Genomic DNA, 22,805 nt, shown 5'->3' on the forward strand with positions numbered 1-22,805 from the left:
CCCGTGCCCGCCTATTTTCGTGTACCCCACCACGTGGACCCCACGCTGCTTCCCGCCCCTACCATCGTGCTCGCTCTGTTTCGCCTGATGATTATCACGCACGCACATGGGAAACCCACGTGGGTCCCAGTCACCTGCCCCACCTGCGGAGGCGTCTGCCGGCCCCAGGCCCCCGCACGGTGACCCACGATGGCGCCCCAGCAGCAGGTGGGTCCAACTACAACATGTGCAACATCACAATCTACTTTTGCAACACCAGATGAAAAAACTTGCAACATACGTCAGAAACAGCTGAAACATTGGCAACATACGTCTGAAACAGCTGAAACACTTGCAACATACGTCTGAAACACCTGAAAACAGTTGAAATCCATTGCAAAAACATATACAACTTCCAGATCTACTTTTGCAACATCCAGATAAAACACTTGCCATATACGTATGAAACACCTGAAACATACACTTGCAACATGCATGTTATGCAACATCCAGACATATACTTCTGCAACATCCAGATATAACACTTAAAACATATGTTTAAAATACATGAAACATATGCTTGCAACATGAAACATACGCTTGTAACATGCGTGTATAGCCATTGCAACATATGCAACATCTAGATGAAACACTTGAACACATACATCTGAAATACGTGAAACACGACATCGCCGGTGACCACGGCCTGCCTTGTGGGGAACTGAGGTAGCCAGCAAGCAGCAATTGAGTGCAGTAGAGAGCAAGGATGGCGGTAGGCGGGTAGCTCGGTGCGGTGGAGAGAGGAAGGATGGCGCCCGGGCGCGCCGCAGCGGTCGGAATCCGCAGCGGCGCGGGCTCGATGGCGAGTGGCCCCCGCGGTGGAGGCAGCAGCGGTGGTCAGCGCGGGTGCGGCCTCCCACGGTGAGGCGCCCCCCGCTGCTGGAGAAGGTCGTGGCAGGCTGGTGCCGTGCCCGCGGCGAGGCGCCCCCACACTGGAGATTGTCGCGGTGAGCAGCCCCGCGCTGGAGAAGGCGAGCTGCGGGTAACACGGTGGAATCTACCACGGTGGTCGATGGTGTCGTGTGGCGGTGAAGGATGCCGCGACGGGCGAGCGAAGAGGATTGGGGAATCGGCGTCCAACAGTTTTTTTAATAGAGAAGTGCCGGCCTGTTGGAGCGGTTCGTTGCACAGGCCCGGGAAGCCGTCGTCCGGACGGCCGGGCGCCCTACACGGAGCATTTCCCAAGCATCAAACACCTTATATTGTTCCAACTTCTTGTCTGGCTCTAATACGGCTAGGCAAGCTCCGGAAAGTAACCTTCGTCTTCCCGTTGCTATTTCCGCGGAGCTTCACATGAAACAAATCTCCAGGTGTACTCTGCTTTCTGCAAAGCTGATGAGTCATGACGTGCGTCTCTTTGTTGGTGCGGATCATTTTTGCAAAGCTGATAAACGTCATCATTTTAGTGGATAACACCGATGTCCAGTAGTCTGAACGAGCATAAAGATGCGTAATTGTAAAATTGATCGATGTAAACGCACGAGTCAACGATCGGTCGCACACCGATAAATGTTCCTTTAGAATTAATCCATTCTAAATGCATTATTACCACCTGATGCATCATCTATGGTTCAGGCACTTACACATGATAAAACATATAGAAAGATGCTGGTGCGTGCGTCATTTTCAGAGGTGACATCTCTAGTTTCGTTTACTTGTCAAGCACTGCATTCTTTTGTGACGAAGGACTTGGCACTTGCTATTAGTTTTTGTCCACCGTGGACCTTTTTCTGACCCTTCTTGCCGTCGCCAACCCTCACGTCAGCACCTTCAGCAAATACTGACTGGTTCTCTAAAGACGAATGGTGAGGGTGACAAAGGCAGTCATCAAATCTTCAGGATTTACCTCCAGAAAACAGACAAGTTCCTTTAGCTAACCTGCCAGAATATCGTTGAAAATCCGGGGTACAGTTGGTGACTGTCTGCGAATACAATTACTGGCTGAGTGTCTGGTTCTGAAAACCAATAATGATCAGGCCAAAACAGAACGGTTTCGATTTGCGAAGGCTGGTATAAGACTGACAGATTTATGGGCATATTTGACTGTTTCTAGTAACATTTTTGTTGATGAAAAATTGAATCCTTCGTACTGCGCTTGTCCAAATCCTCAACCGGGCCTGAAGACCCATATAAAATGCAGAAAACGTTTCATTTCCTAAAGAATTTTAAAAGGTGCTTTTTTTTTTAAGGTCACCCGGGGGGGGGGGGGGGGGGGGGGGGGGGGGGGCGCGGGGAGATCCCCACCTGAATTTTTATTGCCCAAGAACTGCCCATAGACAGTTAGAAAGTGTAAAGTACAATGTACAATGTACATCTTTGATCACAAGATCATTTTTGCAGCGAAATCACATTACAAGATTCCTATCGCATAGCTGCTGAAAAAGCACCAATCCAGGCATCCGCGACAGCCCTATCCTTCCTTGGCAGTCTCGTTCTCCAAAGATTTGCGTCGGAGATGCGGCCACCAAAGTTTGCCTTGTAGAGGCAAGTTCAGACTTGAAGATCACACTGTTCCTGCGCTTCCAGAGCTGCCAGCAGCATAGCGCTATGAATGTGCTGAAATGCTTACAGGGTACTGAAGCCGGCCTTCCAATGCAATGAAGATCATCTAGGAAGGTGGAGTAGTCCAATGGCAAGTTAAAATCAAGTTTGGCCCAGAAGGTCCTAGCGAAAGGGCATCCTGCAACGATATGATCTGCAGTTTCCTCATGCTGTCCACAAACTTCACACAGGGCTGTGTTAAAAGGTGCTTTTGAGATTTAGCTTCTCCACTGATAAAATCTTTAGGGTTTAATTACCTCCAGAACATGGACAAGTAAGCTTTGCAAATTTCCTTTTTTTTTCCTTTTGTTGCTTTTCATACATATTTTCATTCATTCGCACACCGGTACAATCATAGGGCTGAATGGCAACTACCAATCCGTCAAAACGGCTGCTATCATGAACAGCTTAGCTGGTGACCAGTCACCACTGCCACTGCGGGTGGTAGTGGTAGTAATTGGGGTACCACCAGTCGTACGGCAGCGGCACGACCTCGGGCTTCTTCTCCTCCGGCTTCTTCTCCTCGGGCTTCACCACCTCCACCTTGACGATGTCGGCGCGGCCGATCTTCTTGCGCAGGCAGTTGACGAGGCAGACGGTGTCGATGCCGTCGCCCTCCACCTCCAGCTGGTCCTTGCCGTCGCCGGTGATTCCCATCTTGCTCACCCCATCTGCTTTGGCTGCCAGCACCATGGCCTTGGACCGGCACTTGTCGCTTGCCATGCTCAGCCTGATCACGATCTTTTGCTGCAGCAACGACAACACCAGATTGATGAGTCGGATGCATGATGGGGACACGAACAGCGAATTCGAGGAGCTGAAAGATTATTCAGACAGCTGTTCTTTCAGACAGTTAATTACCTTCATCGCGCTGCTGCTGATCTACGCGCCGCCGCTGAGGATAACGATAAGATGTGGGGAACGACAAGTCGTCTGAGCAGTAGAGGCTGAACGGACGGGACGGGATGGCCGCGCCGAATTCCGATGGACCGATGCTCTGCACTCTGCACTCTGCACTCTGCACTCGGCAGCTGCCTTGTGATGGAGCAACTGCAAGAGGTGCGCGCGCGGCATTTATAGACGGGGGCGAGCAGCAACAGCCAACAGGCAAGAGGTGAAGGCGGACGATCCTTCGCCGGAACGGTCTTTCGCTCCCAAGCAGGCAAGGACACGACGACGACTGACTTTAGCAGCATTACTGTACGCGTCAGTCATCAGTCATCACCTACCGAGCTAGGGAGTCAGAGACGGGTCCGTCTGTTTCTCATCGAAAGGGACGGCGTCTTCCTGGAAAAAAAATAGTCCTAGTATACAATGACTTGACGAGAGACCAGAGACAAAGGCAGTTGGTTTTGGGTGACGCGCTCGCTGCCTCGCCTTCTCTGCCCGGAGCTCTGAGCTCCTCCAATCCAAAGCCGCGGTCGCGGCAACGCAGATTTTTAAAAGGTTATACAGTTTTTTTTCTCAAAAACGCAGCTTTATTATATTAAGAAGAAGACAAAAGAAAATACAGCTGCGTTTGGTATCGTCGGCAATCAGGGTGGTACGGTGCGAATGTGAACACGCAGAGTCAACGGGCAGTCTTTCCCCACACGAAAAATACTCGTACAAACATGAGTTGTACTTGAAGAAGATTGTGGGCCGACACACAGTGGCTAGTGATCTGTTGCTTAAGGGCCAGTTTGGTTGCCAAAAAATTAGGCAAAACGCTACGGTAGCGTTTTCGTTGTTATTTGGCAATTAGTGTCCAATTATAGTCTAATTAGGCTTAAAAGATTCGTCTCGTGGATTTCGTCTAAACCGTGTAATTAGTTTTATTTTTTATTTATATTTAATGCTTCATGCATGCGTTCAAAGATTCGATGTGACGAAGAATCTTGAAAAATTTGGCGTTTTGGTGGGGAACTAAACAGAGCCTAAGTACTTCAATGCCAAAGGAAGAGACAGTGGACAGACCCCGTGCTCTGTTGCTCAAGTACCTCAATGAGCCCAGCCATCACTCCTACGCGGTCCTCTTCCTTGGTCTCTCAACCCCACCTTTGCTTTCACTCCTAAGTACTGTACGTCAATACGTCCGCCCTTAGATCAATTTCACAGGTCTCTTGCCTTATCTTTCTCACTTTCACTCTTATGAAACCTAGACTGTCCTTCACTCCTATGGGTACACCATCCATGCAGGAACCAATCCACAAAGAAATTAGTAGATAGAACTAGGAGAGAGTACTTGACGACACAGTAACAAACAAAAGAAAGATTCAGAGAAGTGACAACTGAAACCTTGCTGAAGTATGTGCTTGATCTGTTTTTGTTACTGACCACCTGCAAGCAGAACTGAAGCAAGGCAAGAGCTGCTCAATGATTAAAATCAATCCTGAACTCCGATAGGGAGCTGGGAGCAACAAGATAAACTAACGCGTACACAAAAGTTCAGTCAGAGATAGCTATCGAACTGAACTAAAAATTGATGCCACTCGGCTCTTACAGATTACCATGACGTTTCAGAAACAGCACAGGAAGCAGTGTTTTAGAAACAACACAGGAAGCAGGCTGAGCACAGGGCAGCTCCAAAAATTCACGAAAAACAAATCACATCAAGTTGGATTAGAGTGCGAATTTAACCACGGCATCACCAACTCATAGTAAATCCAAATTAGCAAACAGGTCCCGAAAAGATTGGAATTTTCCTAGCCAAAAAAAAAAAGATTGGAATTTCAGCACTAATTTCTCAAGTGGACCCAGATTATACCACCATGCAAGTTTAGGGAATCCACATAAATTTTGCTCTTGTTTTTTTATATATATTTTTTGTCAAATTTGGAATAATTTGACTCAGGGTAACTCAAAAAAATTTATATTACAGGACATGGAGTAGATAGTAAGATGATATAGCATGTAGGCATATGTAGCCACTCCTTCCACAAATGTAAGTATTTCTGAGCTTGTCGTAAGTCAAACTATCCTAATTTGACAAAGTTTATACAAAAAAAATTAATACTTGAGAATTCAAATGAGCATCATTCCCCTCTTATATGAAATATTCTTTCATAGTTTACTTCTAGGATGTGTGGTAGGTGTCAATGCTTTCGTTTATGAATTTGGTCAAATTTAGAATATTTTAACTTAAAACAAATTCAGAAATACTTATATATAGTAGTGATCTAAATTTCGTGATCACTGAAGAAGCCACAGCAAACCAGAACCACTTTGTGCACATGCGCACAGCACGATTCACGGAGATAAGCTAGCCGGTGTGGCAAAAGTTCAGAACCAAAATCGTCAGAAACATATTAATAAGCATATATATACGCCGGGCAAAATCCATCTTAAGTAGTAGTACGTAGCTTCACATGATGTGGCAGCCTTCTGGCTGTTGTTCCTCGCATAGAAACGTCGGCGGCGGCCCCGGGTAATAACCACCGGAGCACGGCGGCTGTTCTTCTTCTCTTCTTCCGCCTTCTTCTTCTTCTTCTTCTTCCGCCTTCTTCTTCTTCATCTTCTTCTTCTTCTTCTTCTTCTTCTTCTTCCTTCTTCTTCTTCTCCTCCTCCTCCTCCTTCTTGTCCTTGACTTCCTCCACCACAACGATGTCGGCGCGGCAGACCTTCTTGCGCAGGCGATTGATCAGGCAGGCGATGTCGATGCTTTCTCCTACCACCTCCAGCAGGTCCTTGGCTTCCCCGGTAATCGCCACCGAGTTCACTCCTGCATATACACCATACATCGAGGCCCGCAGTGTGGTAAGTACTCATGCACAAGAGTGTATTATTCATGGATATATGGACGGATCCCGCACACGAAGTTCAAGATAATAGCTAGCTAGTGTGACGGATGTGTACCGACAAATTTGGATGCCAGCTGCATAAGCCAGGTTCTTGTCGTTCGGTACGCCCAGCCTGATCACAGTCTTTTGCTCCAACAACAACGTAACGACGAGCCCAAACTAGCATCAGTGAGAGTTCTAAAAATTGTCTGACTTCTCAACCAGAGAGCATCGGTGAGAATTCTAAAAATTGTCTGACTTCTCGGCAAGAGAGAATTGTATTTTTTTTTTGTTGAACATATATATATGGGAGCACATGCATGCATGGCGAATCAAAGTAAGAACAAAGCAGAAGGCCTTGGCCAATGGCCAACCTTGGACGACATCGCGTCGCCCGCAGCCGATCGATTTACGTGCCGCAAATGATGGTGGCTACGCAGCTACGCTGATCGTCGCGCTATATATGTTTTGCGCTGCCGGTGCAACTACGCACCAAGAGCAAAGCCTCGCTTGTGAACGAGCAAGTTCTCGGGGCTCCTTATTTATACACGCGCGCGACGGGGCAAAATGTGGTGCCGGAGCCAGGATGACGCCGCCGCCTGCCGTATGTAAAATACAGAGATACCGTAGAAGGAAAGAAGACGGCGGAATTTAAATCCTAGTCCGTGTGTACGTAGGCTCTTACCAAACTCTTAAACTTTGACAGGACTATATATACGTGGAAGCTCTATCTATTTCTATCCCTCTATTTTTTTTTTAGTCTCCGATTAATATCCGCTCAAGTGATTTTCAATAAAAATAAAAACAAATAATAGATACAATATTATTGGCGTTTGAACCATTGACTTTTCTCTAAGAAATAAAGATTTTTACTGCCTTGTTGTTAGCGTAATTTTGATTATAAACATGTTCTTGCTAAAACCTGAATTAGCCAATGGTTTAACTAATTAAAACATGAACTGAAATCTTGAGCAGATTGTTGTCTAATGCCATCTAAATAAATGTAATCAAGAGAAGTCTTTTATCAGAATCATTAGTGGACATACTAATTCTTGACACGTCGACAACTAACTCCTTATTGACTTTAATCAGATATTAAAGTATAGATTTTTATAGGAGTCCTCAAAGGTAACGAAACTCAACATTTAATGATAGCAACACATGATAGAATGAAAATTAAAGTTTTTTCTTCAGTCGCAACGCACGGGCATGTTTGCTAGTCTACAAAAAAGAGGCAAAATTTCAGCAGCCCATTTTTTGGTATGGCATTTTTTGGTCGTTTTTCATAACTAGGTAGCATGCCCGTGCGTTGCTACAGGATAGCTAACAATTTATACTAAAAACACACGGATCGCATGATAAGATAACAATACTATAAAAATTAAATATCAACGTTAAAGTTACAGTTAATCCAAAAAGCAAAGTTTGTGAAATTAACAGTAACAGAGAGCGTGGCGTCACAGACTTACAAACTCTACTTTATAGACCTTTCCGTGATGCGCCTAAGATAATATTTTATATCGGTAGGAAGAAATCTCCGATATCCATTTCTTTCGTGCGCCAATAAATCCACGAATAAGTTCTGCTGCATCTCCATACCATCCTGTACACAGGCTCGAGTATATATGTCAATATTAGTGCCTGTCGCATGAGTAATATTGCGTCTCTTGAAAAATCTTCCACAAAAACTTAAAACAAAGTGTTATACTCACCGTATAAATGTATGTGGTTTTTGGTCTATTCCACGTAGACATATACTATAGAATAAGATATCCACTTAAGTGTCTATGGAAAGATTCACGATCAGCGATATATAGAACTCAGAGAACTCGTGCCTAATCCTACAGTCGTCGCTACAAAAGACAGCGCAGCCGCCGGTCCATCCTTCCGCCACACCGCAGCTGCTGCCCTTGCAACCTACCTCCGGCGGCAGCACCGGCACTGGGTCCATCGTTCTGTCCACCCTCCATAACACCTCCCAAACTGCGTCGACGGCTTGCTCGCGGCACCTCACGCATTCCCTGTTGGTCCTGCTAGCCTCCGGTTTGCACCCATGGGCGACGTCCTCGCCCTCCACCTTCCTGATGTACTGCTCGGCCTCGTTGTCCCCATAGAGGAGGACGCCAAGCATGTAGGCCGCCACCTTGTTGTCAGCGGTGGCCGCCTGTCTGAGGCAGGCAGTGCCGACGGGGTCCATGCGGCCCTGCGTGAAGACGAGCCTGAGACTGAGCACGAAGCAGGCCTCCGGGTTGCCGCCGGCAGCCAGTTTATCGATGAGGGCGAGGTAGCGGTTGGGGTCTTACCACCTCATGGATTCCTCCCGCTCTAGCGCTACGTGGCTCCTCACGACGCGCTCCATGCACGCCGTGTGCATGGTCTAGCAACTACAAAGACACACACATGATACAGGTAGACAAATTAAAAGTGTAAGTAATGCGACTCATGTGTGGGTGGACTGCGGACACGTACATGCCACGGAGGCTACAGAGGTCCTCCATCGGGTGTGGCGAGGTCACGGCGACAAGCCCGACGATCTCGATGACTATTTCGTACGGGAGCGCCAGTAGCATCCACCGCGCCACCCGTGAGGAACCGCTCCGGACAAAATTCATTAGGGTCTATCCATACCTTGTTGTTCCTCCCGATCTTGTGTATGTCCGTTATGACGCTCGCTGGCATGCTATCGGTGGATGCCGGTATTCGAGCGATCGCCGCGTCCATGGCACTAACATCGCGTTAGTGAGATACTATTTGTGCAATATTTAATTGAATAAAAAATGTATTGTATGTGTTAGTAATGTTCTGTTACCTTGCCTATGGCGTTAGAACCTCCTTAAATACAATATTCTTCGTGAAAGTTCCATCCACTATTGGGGTCTTCTTATCCTTATCTTTTTTATTTGACGCATTCTTATTTTTTTGCCTCGACATTCTTTTTAGCATTTTTGTTCTCCATCTTTTTGGCCTCCTCCTCCTATGCATCCGCATCAGACGGGAGAGCAAGGATCTTAATATTCGTTCTTAACGTGGTTCTAGACATCGCAACATACAACTAACCGTGAGAGAACACCGGTGCGGGCAGGTACACACCCACGTTCGGGATAGTTTGGCCCTGTGACTTTTTGAACCGTCATGGCAAAGCTCAGCCTGATAGGAAACTGCTTCCTCTTAAACTGGAATGCGAACATCTCATCATCGGACGGGCATAGCGGTATTCGAGGAAGGAATACCCGCTTCCCAGCATGCTGCCCCACCACGATTTCCGCATCGATTGTATTTCTTGGAACCCCCGCACCACCAGCCTTGTACCGTTGCATAGCCCATTAGCAGGGTCAATATTCCTAAGCAATATGATAGGACACCCGAGCTTGAGCTTCAATACATGTGGAGGCAGCCCGTTGGGGGTCAGACTATTAAGGAACTCCAATGGATAGTAGTTATGTGGATCATCTACCGCGGAGTCAAAACTGTGATACACCGTCTCGCCACCCTGGAACATATCAATCATTTTCATATTGATCATGTCAACCCAATCGTTACGTGTAGATAAAATTGCCCTGGTGGTGATGTAGTCTTTGTCTGCCATGTTTGCATTTAGATCTAGAAAGATGATGCTGATCTATCTATGAAGATCTTTCTCGGCATCGCCAGACTACGGGACACGGATCTCATCTGAAATACGTACATTGCCATCTTCGTTAACCTCTTCCGTTCCATCACCAATGCGCAATAGATAATCTGCAAACCACAGGTCACTCTGAGCCCTCATGTTGCGGATGAGCTTTAGGTGGCGCATGGATTCCCAAAGATACAACCTTCGTAGAGAAGCACCGACTATTTGAGCCATGGATCCTTTCCGCACAACAGGGAGGACCTGTCTGAAATCCCTACCAAGGACAACAGTCTTCCCACCAAACAGTAGGTCTGACCGACCCATTATATCCCATAGGCTGTTGTCTAGTGCTTCCACATTTTGCCTCTTTGTCATAGATGCCTTGTCCCAAATTATGAGAGCTGCTTGCTGCAGCAACTTGGCAGTACCACTCTGTTTCGTGAAGCTATAGCAACAACCCTCTTCAACAGTGAGGGGTATCTTGAAATGCGAGTGGGCCATCCTCCCACCTGGCATTATGGATGCTGTGACTCCAGATGTAGCTGTAGCCACGACAAGCTTGTCATGGCTACAAAGTTTTGCGAGAAGTGCCCTATACAAAAAGGTCTTTCCCATCCCGCCAGGTCCATCCACAAAGAACAGCCCACCTTGTTTGCTGTAGACAGTGGCCATTATATCATCGTAGGCAGGCCTTTGCTCAGTATTGAGTGAGTCGCACAATAGCACATCTTCGGGATTCTGCTCGACGCTAGCTTCCTCAAATATCTCATGAGGAATATGGCTAGCATTGTCGTATGAGTGATCAATATCTAGAAGAGGAAATGACCTTATGTCCTTCTCCATAGACTGCAGCATGTTTCTAATGTCTATCAAAACCATCTGTTGCACCAGATCTGGGGATGGATTATTGTGGCTATAGTCCTCTGACATTGCATCGTAGTGTTTTTTCCACAACCACATCACATTATTCGGCTCGTAGAATACCAATATTGTTGCAAATAGACTTCACATAAAGGAAGGCATCTGGAAGAAAGTAGCTTCACTTAGACATTCATCCAGTGTATTGTCTTCTTCGGTTAGACCCCTCCTTTCTGTAGCTTCATGGAACGAAGGCAGTAGCATGCCATCAACCATCCTAAGGTGTTTGTATGAGGTCACACCAGCAACATTGTTTAAGAGAACACAAAGAAAGTAGTGTTCTCCCTTAGCAGGATGGGCCGAGATGACTCTGCCAACTTGGAAAATGGAGTTTTTCCTTTTCTTCTAGAATTTACCATCAGACTGCTAGGTAAAATGCTCCGGGAAGTCCCGATACAAGATTCGGTGGGCTTCCTCATGCATCCTGTTTGCCTCGAAGTATGTTGTCATCATTGACTCTTCTACACCTAGCCTATTAACGATCCGTTCGACCTTGTCCCATTTATGAAATGCCACCATGTGCATGTCGGGTAGATGAAGTTGCAGCTGCTGTACTGGTGGATGGTTCTTGCTCAACTCAAAGCCATATATCCTCCACAGTGCTTCTAGAGGCGTGACCCACTTGGCGTCTCTATACTGCTTGATCTCATCAACGTTGCCTTTCTCATCTGCTTTGTCGGTCTCCCTCATCACCACCGACGCCCTGTCATGTCCCTTGTATATGTACTTGAATAGATACTTTACTGATTTGATGCTCCCACCGGCCTCAACATTTATATGGTAGTTGAAGGTACGTAGTAGGCAAGGGTTGTAAGGAACAACCCATTGATTGTCCAGGTAATGGCCTTGAACTTTTTGTGTACGGCCGTCATTGCGTCATCGATAGATGGGGTATGAATCCTTTCCCTATGACGTGGCCTCACAGAATGGGCGCGGGTAACGGGTTTTGCATGACCCGTGGCCCACCGTGCACGGATAGTATGGATTAAGCATCCCACAAGGACCATGCATCATATGCTTTGTGACCATCTTGTATAGCTTAGGGTACTTTTTCTTGTTTGGTAGCTCTGCAATGATGATCATGTCATATTGCTCAGGACATGTGAGTTTGTACTTCCGTTCCATTGTTAGCAAGAAGTGTGCATGCGGCAAGCCCCTCTTCTAGAACTCCACTACATATACGTAGGCCTTCACCTTCCCAAGTATATCTTTCTCCATCAACATTTTTCTCATCGCCTCTAACTTTGCTCTGAAGACTCGTGTGACGAGATCTGGGCGGTCCTGTGGTGTCTGGCATGGATAAAGTTCATTCTTGATCTCATCCCAGTTAGGGTTGCACAGTCATTGTGAGGAAGATATCAGGTTTACCATACTTTCGCACCAGAGCCATTGCATCCATGTACCGGTGCCTCATATCACAAGGTCCTCCGATGAATGACGAAGACAGGACAGTACGCCTTCTGACATTCTCAACAGATCCTTCACCTAAATGCATGCTGTCCACCAGGCCTTGGTATAGGTCAACCCTCAAAGTATCTTGATTGTTCCTCATATAGTCTAAATGCGAGCTCTCATTCTTGATGTAGGTGTCAACGGCGAATTGCTAGAAAAGACATCGGCCATAGAGTATTGGATTAAATATCCCTGGCCGCATCTGGAACTTGTAGCAGTAGTAGTCATGCACGGAGACACATGTATTCGCAATAGGTTCTACAGGGAGACATTGTTCGAATTAGTATCATGAGTTAACAAAAAAGAGTTTATATTGCATTATTGAAAAGAGTTCAAGTTACCTCCATCATCATCATCACCATTCTTGGCACGCTTTTTGCGGATTGCTCGAGCTCGATCAACTTGAGCCATAGTCACACCCACTTTTGGAATGCAGTTGTGCCACCTGAGCTCACACGTTGGAAAGAACACCGGGTATGACAGTGGGTCATAGCATGCATTATATGAGCGGATGCCATGTATAGACCGATCCTTCCCTTGTAGGAGAACACTATGCTCGAATTGGCCATGATGCTCACTCCCCTCAACCTAGACGGCGGCCACCTCTGATGTCAATGGCACGTTATATGTTCTCTGGTCAAGCCGTTGGTCAAGGTTCAACTCGACCCTGTAATCCTCGAGGTTTCCAACGTGTCCCATACTCCTTAGTTGCTGAGAGTAGGGATTCCCATTAAAGATACTAACCAATTGCTCTATAACTTTCCTGTCTTTTTGGTCGCATTGCTCACGGCACTTGCTCATCCGATGCTCGAGGGATGGATCATCGTTCGTAAAAATAAAACTCGAGGTGTCTCTTTTTGACACCCTCCTCTTTACCAAATGATCGTATGTTATGGTAAATCTGGCCATGGGCACGGAATGTGTAGACACCATAGATTTGCATGTTAGTGGTCACACGATCTAGGTGGCAGTACAGAGAAGTGAAAGAGAAGTGGCTGTTGAAATATCTGATGTTTGCACGAAAGTGCCTAGCATCAGCGTCCGAGCTTGACCACAACCTCATGAGCTCTGGTGGTGTCTCAGGAGTTGAAAGATGAATCTTTCCACCTCGACAATAGAATCCGGGCGGTTCACCCTCAAATTTCTTTGCGGTGCAGTGCTCGCAGTTCGGCACCGACGGTAGCATGTGCAACTCTGACGGGACATTAGCGTAAACCCTGTCGTATGGATCTAGGACATCAGGCTCACTGTTCTCTTGCTCATCCGTGTCGAGATCTAGCTCGACATCGGTTCCCTCCTCATCGTCTTCTGACAAAATGTTGATGTGTTACGCGTTGAAAGAAAGTTTGTGAAAAATTTGTTTTGACTATTACGCGGTGTACCTTGTCCGGTGAAAAAGTACGCCTCATCCTCTTCCTCATCCTCCTCAAATATGACATCCTCATCATAGTCTGTGCAACACGGCCACATATATGATGAGAGAAACATAATGGCATACAAAAAGAACAAAAAAGGATAAATTTAATAAAGAAAATACCATCCTTGGCCATAGAGTCTGGTGTATCAGCTTGTGCACCATTTGGAGGCATTGAAGAGGTACCGTCAACTACAGACGGTTGTGTCTGTGTACCTGTGCAATTATTAGGTGGTGGAACTAGAGTCTCCTGGGTGACACCACCTGTAGTAACAAAAGGTATGAGTTTTTGGAATAGAAGAGTGAAGGTGAAAGTACCGACAATATATACTGATCAAGTCTAATTACCGTTGTAAACCACACTCGGTTGAGTCGGGTCATTCGAATCATTGCACTTTCCATCCGCACACCCTCTAGCCCTTCTTCCAATGTTTGCTTCAAAAGCCCAATTGCGACGGGATAGAAGGGCATTTCTCTCTAGCGGTCACTCGATGCCTATGTATGGTCTATGCCATAGCCATTTTAGGGGTTTGGACATCTGGATTTTGAACTACAAACGGCGCGATGTCAATAGTTGTGCCCCTCGATTTGGGTATTTTCATATCGTGTGAAGGCAGTTTTAGGAGATTGAGGTGAAGAAGGGAAAATAAGCTGAGGGTTAAAGTGAGGGCTCTCCATGGCTAATGAGTCCGGATGCAAATTGTTGGCTCGGTGTCCTCTCACCATCCTATTATAGTTTTTCTTCATCTCTTTTCGCTTCTCCTTCTTCTCTTGTGGAGTCATTTGTAGTTTTCTTGCTGCATTTTTTGCCGCATACAAGTCACGCCACCTCTTGTTTATTAGTGCCTTTTGTACAGGAGATAGTGCAGCCTGTCGTGCTCTATCTAGTTCACACTTACGCTCTTTTGGACATGTGACAATATTGTTGATGGAATTGGATGCATTTGCAACACCTATATATTGATAAAAAAGTACGGTCTCAAATAAATTATAGAAGGGCACATATTGCAAGAACATTCATTCCTTATTACATTGTCATGAACGACATTTGGGTTGCCCACTACATTTTTTCTTCTCAAATAGATAACATTAATGAAAAAAAACAATGTACCCGGGTTTAGATCAGGTGATGCATCAGTCAAGTCAATTATGCCACTTTGATCTATACATCTATCGGAGTAGTCATCTACATATATATAACAACATGATATTAACCTTGGTCTCGACATCATACAAACACAACAAAAAAATAATTAGTATTAGGAACAAAACAAACCAAAATGGTACATGTGTTATCTTTATCAATCTGCATGAGTTCGTATGAGTTGTTTCGATGTAGCCAGGTCACTATCTTCATAGCCATCAGTGTTTTCCATGGTTGATTCAACTCCAACTGGTACAACATAATTACACAACAAATAAGCAAACCAATGACTGATGCAAGTAGGTGGTATCATTCATACACAGCAAAAAAAACTTTTCTTAATTTGCAAAGTTTTAGTCCATCTGATTTTTTTCTAATTTGCACAAAACTTTTAGCTCAATGTATATACATTTACAACATTAAATAAACTAAAAATGGTAATACTGAATTTAGAAATGAAAAATCAGAATGTGGTGGACCTCTCGACCTAGCAGCTAATGCAGTTTCTGCCTTTCTCAGAAGATACTTTTCTCTATGTTTTTTATTTTTTTCATTCCTTTCTTCTTGAGTCATTGCTGCATGTCGTGCTTTTTCTCTCTCCCTTTTACGCTGTGCACGTTCATCAACTTGCGCTTGTGAATTTGATGTTGTCTGACCCGCTGTTTGAAAATAAGTTGATAGCTATTTACTTAATCACCACAAATAATACAAGTGAAAGCATCTATGGACATGTGTAAAAACAATTACCTCCATTGATGGTGTTTGTCAAGTCTGCAAATGGTGTATGACCTTCATTATTTTGCATAGGTTCCATTATGATGAAACTGAACACAAAATTAATCCCTAGTTTCAATCAGAAATTAATCTCTGAAAGTGGTCGAAGTTAGCAGGCATAATACATGTACACAAATGTAATTAGATCAGATCCGAATACAAATAACCAATTAGCTTAAGTTAGGGTTGGGTCCTTGGTTTAGTAAACTACTGCCCATTGTGTCAGTTGTAACCAAGTGGCGATCAACAGGACAAAAAACTATATGTGTATCTTGATTCCTTCAATTTCTTAACCTCAAAGTTTGATAGACAGCAAAAAGTTTGGCATTGAACAGAATTAGGATGTGTACCTGCAAATGGATGGATGTGCTTGATTTTTTAGAAGGATATCTTGAGAGACCAATAGCAGGAGTTGCCTAACCTGAACATCAAAGGCATATACAAATTCAGAGTAGTTCATATCTTGTGGCTGCAGCTACTAGCTGTCAAATTTCTTCTTTCTATTTTATTTCACTTTAGTAAGATCCCAGCTATGTAGATAACAACTATGATTCACCTTGTGCTGTGATGTGCTAGGATGAGTAGAACATGACTATCATTAACAATTTTAGGTATGAAACCCAAAATCTAACATCTATATGGCAGTAAGAAGGAAAACTTATCTTACCTTGTCAGTATCTAAAAGAGCCTATAATAGGTCAGTGTAGTGAGAGGCCTCAATTGATGATCCTGAATCAAGCTTGCACGCTCGCTCTCTTTCCTGAAAGTAACAATAGAAATTAGATGCTCTGGCTTTTCCAAAGTGGGAATACACATGAGCTCTCCGAAAACGCATTATGTAACAAATCTTTTGATTTACAGCTAGGAGCAGTAAGCATTGGCACAGTGCCAAAAAATTGTGGACGCAAAGGGGCAAGTTTGCATAGCTTTCTGATGAATAAATGATAGCAACTCAGTCAACATTCAAAGAAGGACACCAATATTCCAGCACTCTTGTTCTCCTATAATAAAGATGGATGCAAACTACGAAGGTTACAAATAAACCTCATGATGGTTTATGAGCACATAAGGATGCAAAACCATATTCTGAAGATAATAGCATAACAAAGCATTCACAAGCATAAAATTTATTGCCAGATCCTCTTTTCAAGGTAACTGCTAATTCTGTATGGTTGCCTTGTATTTTTAGCAAACATAGGCATACAAAAATCTAGTACAAGCAAAGAAATATTGCAGCTGGACCTATGTTTAAATTCTAAGTTGAATAAAAGCATGAAACAAGAATTATAGGGCTTAAGTACTTCAGCAGTCTACCCTCCTGGAGCCTAATTATTATATGTTGATTTTAGCTTACGTGCCTGAATTCATACAGCACGATACCAAGAAGTTACCCATCACTTATATGGAGCAGAAACACAGTAAGCAATTTAGTTGCAGCCATAAGCACTGAGTAATAACAATAATACTCCAAGCATATTAGCAACTGCTAGTTATGTATGGTTGCTTAATCAGATTGTCAATCTTTTATTGTCGCAAAATTTAGATTGTTTTGTAATATCCAAATCTAAACATTAAAAAGATTGAGAATATCAATAGACGATTTGTTCCCGTAAACATATTATCAGGTCTTTGCAAAGGATGCTTCATAATTCATAGGTTTCAGGAGAATAATATAAAACTCAAGAAATTAGTTGGCAGAACGTGCACATAGTCATTCATAGGTCTTAGGAGAATAAAAAGCAGCAAAGAAAGGATGTAGTTGCAGACCCGCAGAAAGTAATGTCAGTATTTGCATGGACGATTCAAATTTGCAAGTTCTAGATCAAATTGGCATTAAGCAAAATGCTGCAAACAAAAACATAGTGTAATTGGCAAAGCAAAACTTCTCCACAGATTGTATATTTGATGGTAAACATAGCTAAAGTAAGGTAACAGCCTAATCAATTGGTTGTATATAACATTCAGAATAGTTAAAGGTGAAGCAAAAAAAAAAGGTCTAACATTCAGAATAGGAAAAGGTAAATGGATTTCTTTACATTGGAGCTACTGCAATCAATCAAAGATCAGTTGGCCAATAGTGAAATTACCTAAGTTTCTGCAACCAGACTCCTATCAGCCCTAGCCCAAACTACAACTCAACACAGATTGAACAGTAAACAAACAAGAGCACGAGCTATGCCTATGCTGTGCAGTTCTGTGCTTTTCATGATTCTGAGAGCCAAATCATCAGTATAATGATCAGTTGCCTATTCCAATAGGTGTGCTTTCTTGCGGTGGTTTCGCTGAACCCTAGCGTCCACCTCTCCCTCCCTTTCCTACTCCAGAAAACCAAACCCTGCAAAAAGTAATTGTGAAATCTGATGATCGCAAGAATACAATGTCCTTTCGATTCTTTTTTTAAGATAATGAATGCCCTTCTAAAGCTATTGCAGTCAATCAAAGGTCAGGTGTCCTACAATGAAATTACCAGCAACTTGTGATTTTTGGATATTAGTATTTTTGTGTGTTTTTTTAAATTACCTCATATACGAATCAATCTTATATGGTTGCATTTCCAAGACCATATCCTACCAAACCATATGGTTGCATCTACGGTCAATACATGAAGAATATGATTTCTAAGATCAATGCAGGCTGCCAAAAAAAGATTGTAAATACTGAGCAATAATTTAATAAACATTAACAGTGGACAGTGGTATTTGAAGGATTTGAGTTCTAAAAAAAATAACAAACAACAACTATGATCCATTCAATATTAAAAATTATTGTTTGTGGGTTTTGGCCGGTGATGCAACCACCGGACATGCAGAGGTGGATTAGTCGGTGGCTAGGTGGTGGATCTCGACGAACCTGCTCCCCGTCTTTGTTGGGCTCTACAGCCACCACAAGCTGCGCTGTGCAGGGGAAGGCAACGCGGAGGGAGAACGACGGCGATCGAGGACGGCGGCTGAGGGCCACGCGACGGCGAGGACCGCCCGTGATGACAAGGACCGGGCGTCGTTTTTGGAAAAATGCAGGGGCAGAAACAAAAAATCTAGGGGCATATTTTAAATTATTTTCAACAGAGGGTGGACTGCGGGTTGATTTGAGAAAGCTGCAGGGTGCTTCTGCAAAATGTAGCAGGCCAGCGGGTTGACCTGGTCCTCGTCCACGTGAAGGCCACATGGCGGATGCAGGTTGGTGGGTCCTTGGTGACCGGCTGGCGTGGCACCGTGGACTAGGTCCATGGTCCATGGTGTACCGGTTATCAAGGGGTACGCCCTGATCTAATCTGGACCACACATCGATGAACGGATGGCTAAGGGCAGTTGGGAGGATTGGGTCACCGGCACAGTGACCCCGACGGCGGAGGCCATGGCCGGAAACTCGAAAGCTCACCGGCGCAAGCGGAAAATGGCGTAGGCGCCTGGGTTCTCCACGGGGAAACCACGGGGAGTTAGCTCGGGATGTGGTAAGCTCACCTAGCCACTTCCCTAGGGACAGTGATGGCTCAGCGACGACGCTAGGCTAAACAGGCCGACGGCGATAGTTTGGCGGTGCGAGAGTGATAGAGGGCAAGAGAGGGAGCGAGCAAGGCACCATCTGCTTGCTTACCTCTTAGAGAAACTCGGTGACCGATTCTTGACATCAGGGAGGCAGCGCCCGGCTCTAGAAGCGGTGGTCGGTGACCTCGAAACCCGGCGAGATCCCTAGCGTTCGCGTGGCGTGGGGTTAGAGCTAGCTGCGGCTATGACTTGGCTCGGCGGGTGCGGCACGGTGCAAGAGCTCTTTTTATGGGACCACGAGGCATGGGGCGTACGCCGACCAATGATGACGACGTAGATGCGGACTCCCGGTGGCAGAGTCCGGCTCAGCCATGGGAAGAAGGCATGGCTGACAGGGCTAGCCGACCTGTTCAGCGAGAGAGCGCATGGGACCCAACGGTCAGTCACAGTGAGGGAGAGGAGTGGGCGTGCGACTGGGCCAGAGCAGAGCGGGCCGCGGAGATGGATAGAAGGGAAAGGAGCGGGTGCACGCTTGGGCTTTGGCCACACTCGGCCGACCTGGCAACTAGGCCATGCGAGGGATGGAGGGAGTCGACCTGCGGAAGGGATGGAGTGGTGCTGGGCCTGCTCAACTGCGCTGGCTAGGCCACCAGGCCAAAAATAGAGAGAGGGAAAGGTTCTTCCTTTTTTTTCTTTTCATTTCCAAACCTTTTTCAATTTCTCATTTCAAAAAGCATTTCAACAAATTTTGAATTTCTTTTTGAAGCAAAACAACTCATCTTAATAAATCAAATGCAATGACATGTATGCTCAAACATGTTTCTAAACCCTATGATGAATTTTATTTTAAAGAAAAATATTATTTCCCTACTGTTTTAATGAGCACAAAAATTCAAAATTAAACCTTTTTAACCCTATTTGAAAAAGAGCAAATTTTTTTAGGGTGTTATAATTCTACCCCCCTTAAGATGAATCTACTCCTCGAGATTCGGAAGACGTCGACTAGGAGATAGGGGTACTCCATTTTTGGATTCTTCTTTACCTTGCATACCTGGGGACCTTACTCCAAGTAACTTGCCCAACTAATTCCAAGATTCTGACATATACTCCAAACAATACTCAGGTAACTCCAATCACTAGACCACCTTTCCATTTTAGTCCATGCTATCAATTCTCTTTCTTAAAATATTCACCTTCCAACGGAGCCTGATGAATCTCTTGGTCAGAAGGAGATTCTACTATCAATCTTCAAAACATTAAGGATTCTAGTTAAGTTGCTCGAACCTTGAATACAATTCGTAGTCCTTGGTGTCACCCAAACCTTCTTAGCACAATTCTCCATTGCTAAGGGCATCGGCCATGACTTTGCTCCTTGAAGTGATAGCACTTTTCCAAGTCATAATCAATTTCATTCCAATGAGGATAACACAGGCTCAAGACCAACTTAGTGAAGATGTCCTGTAGATTCTTGTGATCCTCCTAGACGTCACTTTTATGCCCAAGTAGATAGTACCTCCACGCTTCACAAAGGATGAATCCAGATCATACTTCAGATGTTCCAACTCATGCTTTCTTACATAAGCCTCTACTTTTTTCCTTCTTGCATAAGGACACATCCCACACCTTTGACATGGTGCATCATAATAGATATAAAGCTCTTGTCCTGATCTGACAAAGCTAATACATAGGTTTTACTTCAACCTCTTCTTGGACTCCTTCAAACACTTAGCTAAGGTCTCTTGATCGAAACTAGCTTAAAAGCTTCTCTGGTAGCTCTACCAATAATTGATGATCTTGGATAAACCTTCCTTGAACCTCTAACCCAACCTCATTGAAACTCTGAGTTTCTCTCACATCTTTGGGTGCCACCTCCCTTATCAGATTATCCAATTCTTCCAAGTGAGAGCTAGAGAGTATGATTTAACTTCATATGGCACCTTGAGCATTCGGAACCTTCTTAGTTGGATAGTTTGCATAGGCGTGATTGTCTATCTTATTGATCTCCTCCAAAGGTGTTTGTTCCTGTACATTGACATCTGAAAACTCACAATCCACTGTACTATCCTCAGTGTACACCCTTTCCAATAGATCATCCTTGTATTCCTTAGGTGCAGATCGAATACCCTCATACTCAATTCTTTCTCCTGACGGTGTTGTTAGAAGCACCAAACATTGGGCATACTCAATCACTCCTTTACAAGTAGATAGCCATCCCTTTCCAAGGATAACATCAATGTCCATTAACCCCAAAATGATAAGGTTTGCCTCGAAGTTCTTCCCTCTTATGTCTAGACTAACTTTTGGGCATATGCGGTTTGCCTTCTTTTCTCCTCCTCGAGACTTAACTATCACCGGTTTCCTCATCGAAAGCATAGTTATCTTATGATCTTCTACAAACTCCCTAGGTATGAATGAATGTGATGCACTAGGGTCAAACAAAACCATGGCAAGGGGCTGAGTTTACTGGAATGAACCCCACGACAACTTCCTTAGCTCCACTGAGTGATAATCAGATCCACATTATTCAACCTGCCTTGAATGTAGTTTCGCTTTAACTTATTTCCTTGCACCTGCTCCTTATGGACATTCTATTTTGGCTCCTGCTGCTATTGTACTCTAGCTTTGCTTACTCTCTACAAACTTCTCAAGACAATCATTCTTATAGGGTTCAATCTCCCCACAATCATAACCTTCCTCACTAGTAGGACCATTCGTCTCTATCAAGGTGATAGTAAGAGGTGACAGACAGGGCTCTTGAGAGCTAAAATGCTGCACTTTATCATTGGGTTGCTAATACTGATTCTAATATGTACTCTCAAGCAGATTCATAGGGTGTGACTGATATTCTGGTTGCGTAGCAAAACGAAGACGAGTATTTCTTAACTGACGTTGAAGGTCACGCTTTCTCTTCTTTTCTTCCATCTCTCAACTCATTTACAATTGTTCTATTCACCAACGTCTGATAGTCGGCATACACCACGGTCATCAGCTGTATTTGCAAACCACCATTCAGCCCTTTCAAAAAGCATTTTTGCTTCTTAGCATCACTACCCACCTCTTTTGGAGCATAGCGTGACAATTGAGTGAACCGGTTATGATACTCACGCACTGTCACAGATCCTTGCTTCAAGTTGAGGAACACTTCTTGCTTAAGTTCTACCACACCTATGAGAATGTGGTACGACCTGAGGCTCTCGCCAAACTCCTTCTAGGTGATCTATCCAACATTGTTGGGATATCCATACTGGTAAGACTCCCACCAGTCTTGTGCTACGCCCTAGAGTTAGCTAGATGCAAAATCACCTTCTCATGGTCATCACACTGAGCTATGTCCAATTATCACTCCATAGCTCTAAGCCAGTCATCAGCTTCTAGTGGTTCGCTTGTATGAGAGAATGTCGGTGGATGTCCCTTCATAAATTCACCACGCTTGTCAATAGGTGACGCTTGATGTGGGTTGTTCAACACTCTTTGAGCAATAGTCTATAATAACTAAGTTTGCGTCATCAAAGCTTGCTCGATCGATGATGAATTGGATGGCGGTGGATTAGAATTGGTTGGACTCCTTCCCAGTGAGAGCTAGAATCTTCAAAGCCACCTTCACTTTGGCTACCCCCTTAAGAAAAGATCAACTAGGGGACACAAAATAGGTAGCTTGCACCTTCTT

General features: G+C 44.6%; 2 protein-coding genes and 1 pseudogene across 2 annotated transcripts; all 3 read right to left on the reverse strand.

The window, feature by feature from the left end:
- Positions 1-2,860: 2,860 nt before the first annotated feature.
- Positions 2,861-3,659, reverse strand: LOC136494303 (heavy metal-associated isoprenylated plant protein 16-like). The gene is made up of 2 exons (XM_066490474.1): positions 3,442-3,659; positions 2,861-3,327 (listed from the first exon to the last, which is right to left on the reverse strand). The coding sequence occupies exons 1-2, from the start codon at positions 3,445-3,447 to the stop codon at positions 3,004-3,006; spliced, it is 330 nt and encodes a 109-aa protein (XP_066346571.1). The 5' UTR covers positions 3,448-3,659; the 3' UTR covers positions 2,861-3,003.
- Positions 3,660-9,990: 6,331 nt separating this feature from the next.
- Positions 9,991-10,881, reverse strand: LOC136491961 (uncharacterized). The gene has a single exon (XM_066488148.1). It carries the CDS (start codon positions 10,879-10,881, stop codon positions 9,991-9,993), a length of 891 nt encoding a protein of 296 aa, XP_066344245.1.
- Positions 10,882-11,235: 354 nt separating this feature from the next.
- Positions 11,236-15,693, reverse strand: LOC136491962 (uncharacterized; annotated as a pseudogene).
- Between the last annotated feature and the right edge of the window lie 7,112 nt (positions 15,694-22,805).

Source organism: Miscanthus floridulus, chromosome 11 (genome assembly GCF_019320115.1).
Source record: "Miscanthus floridulus cultivar M001 chromosome 11, ASM1932011v1, whole genome shotgun sequence".
Classification (NCBI taxonomy): domain Eukaryota; kingdom Viridiplantae; phylum Streptophyta; class Magnoliopsida; order Poales; family Poaceae; genus Miscanthus; species Miscanthus floridulus.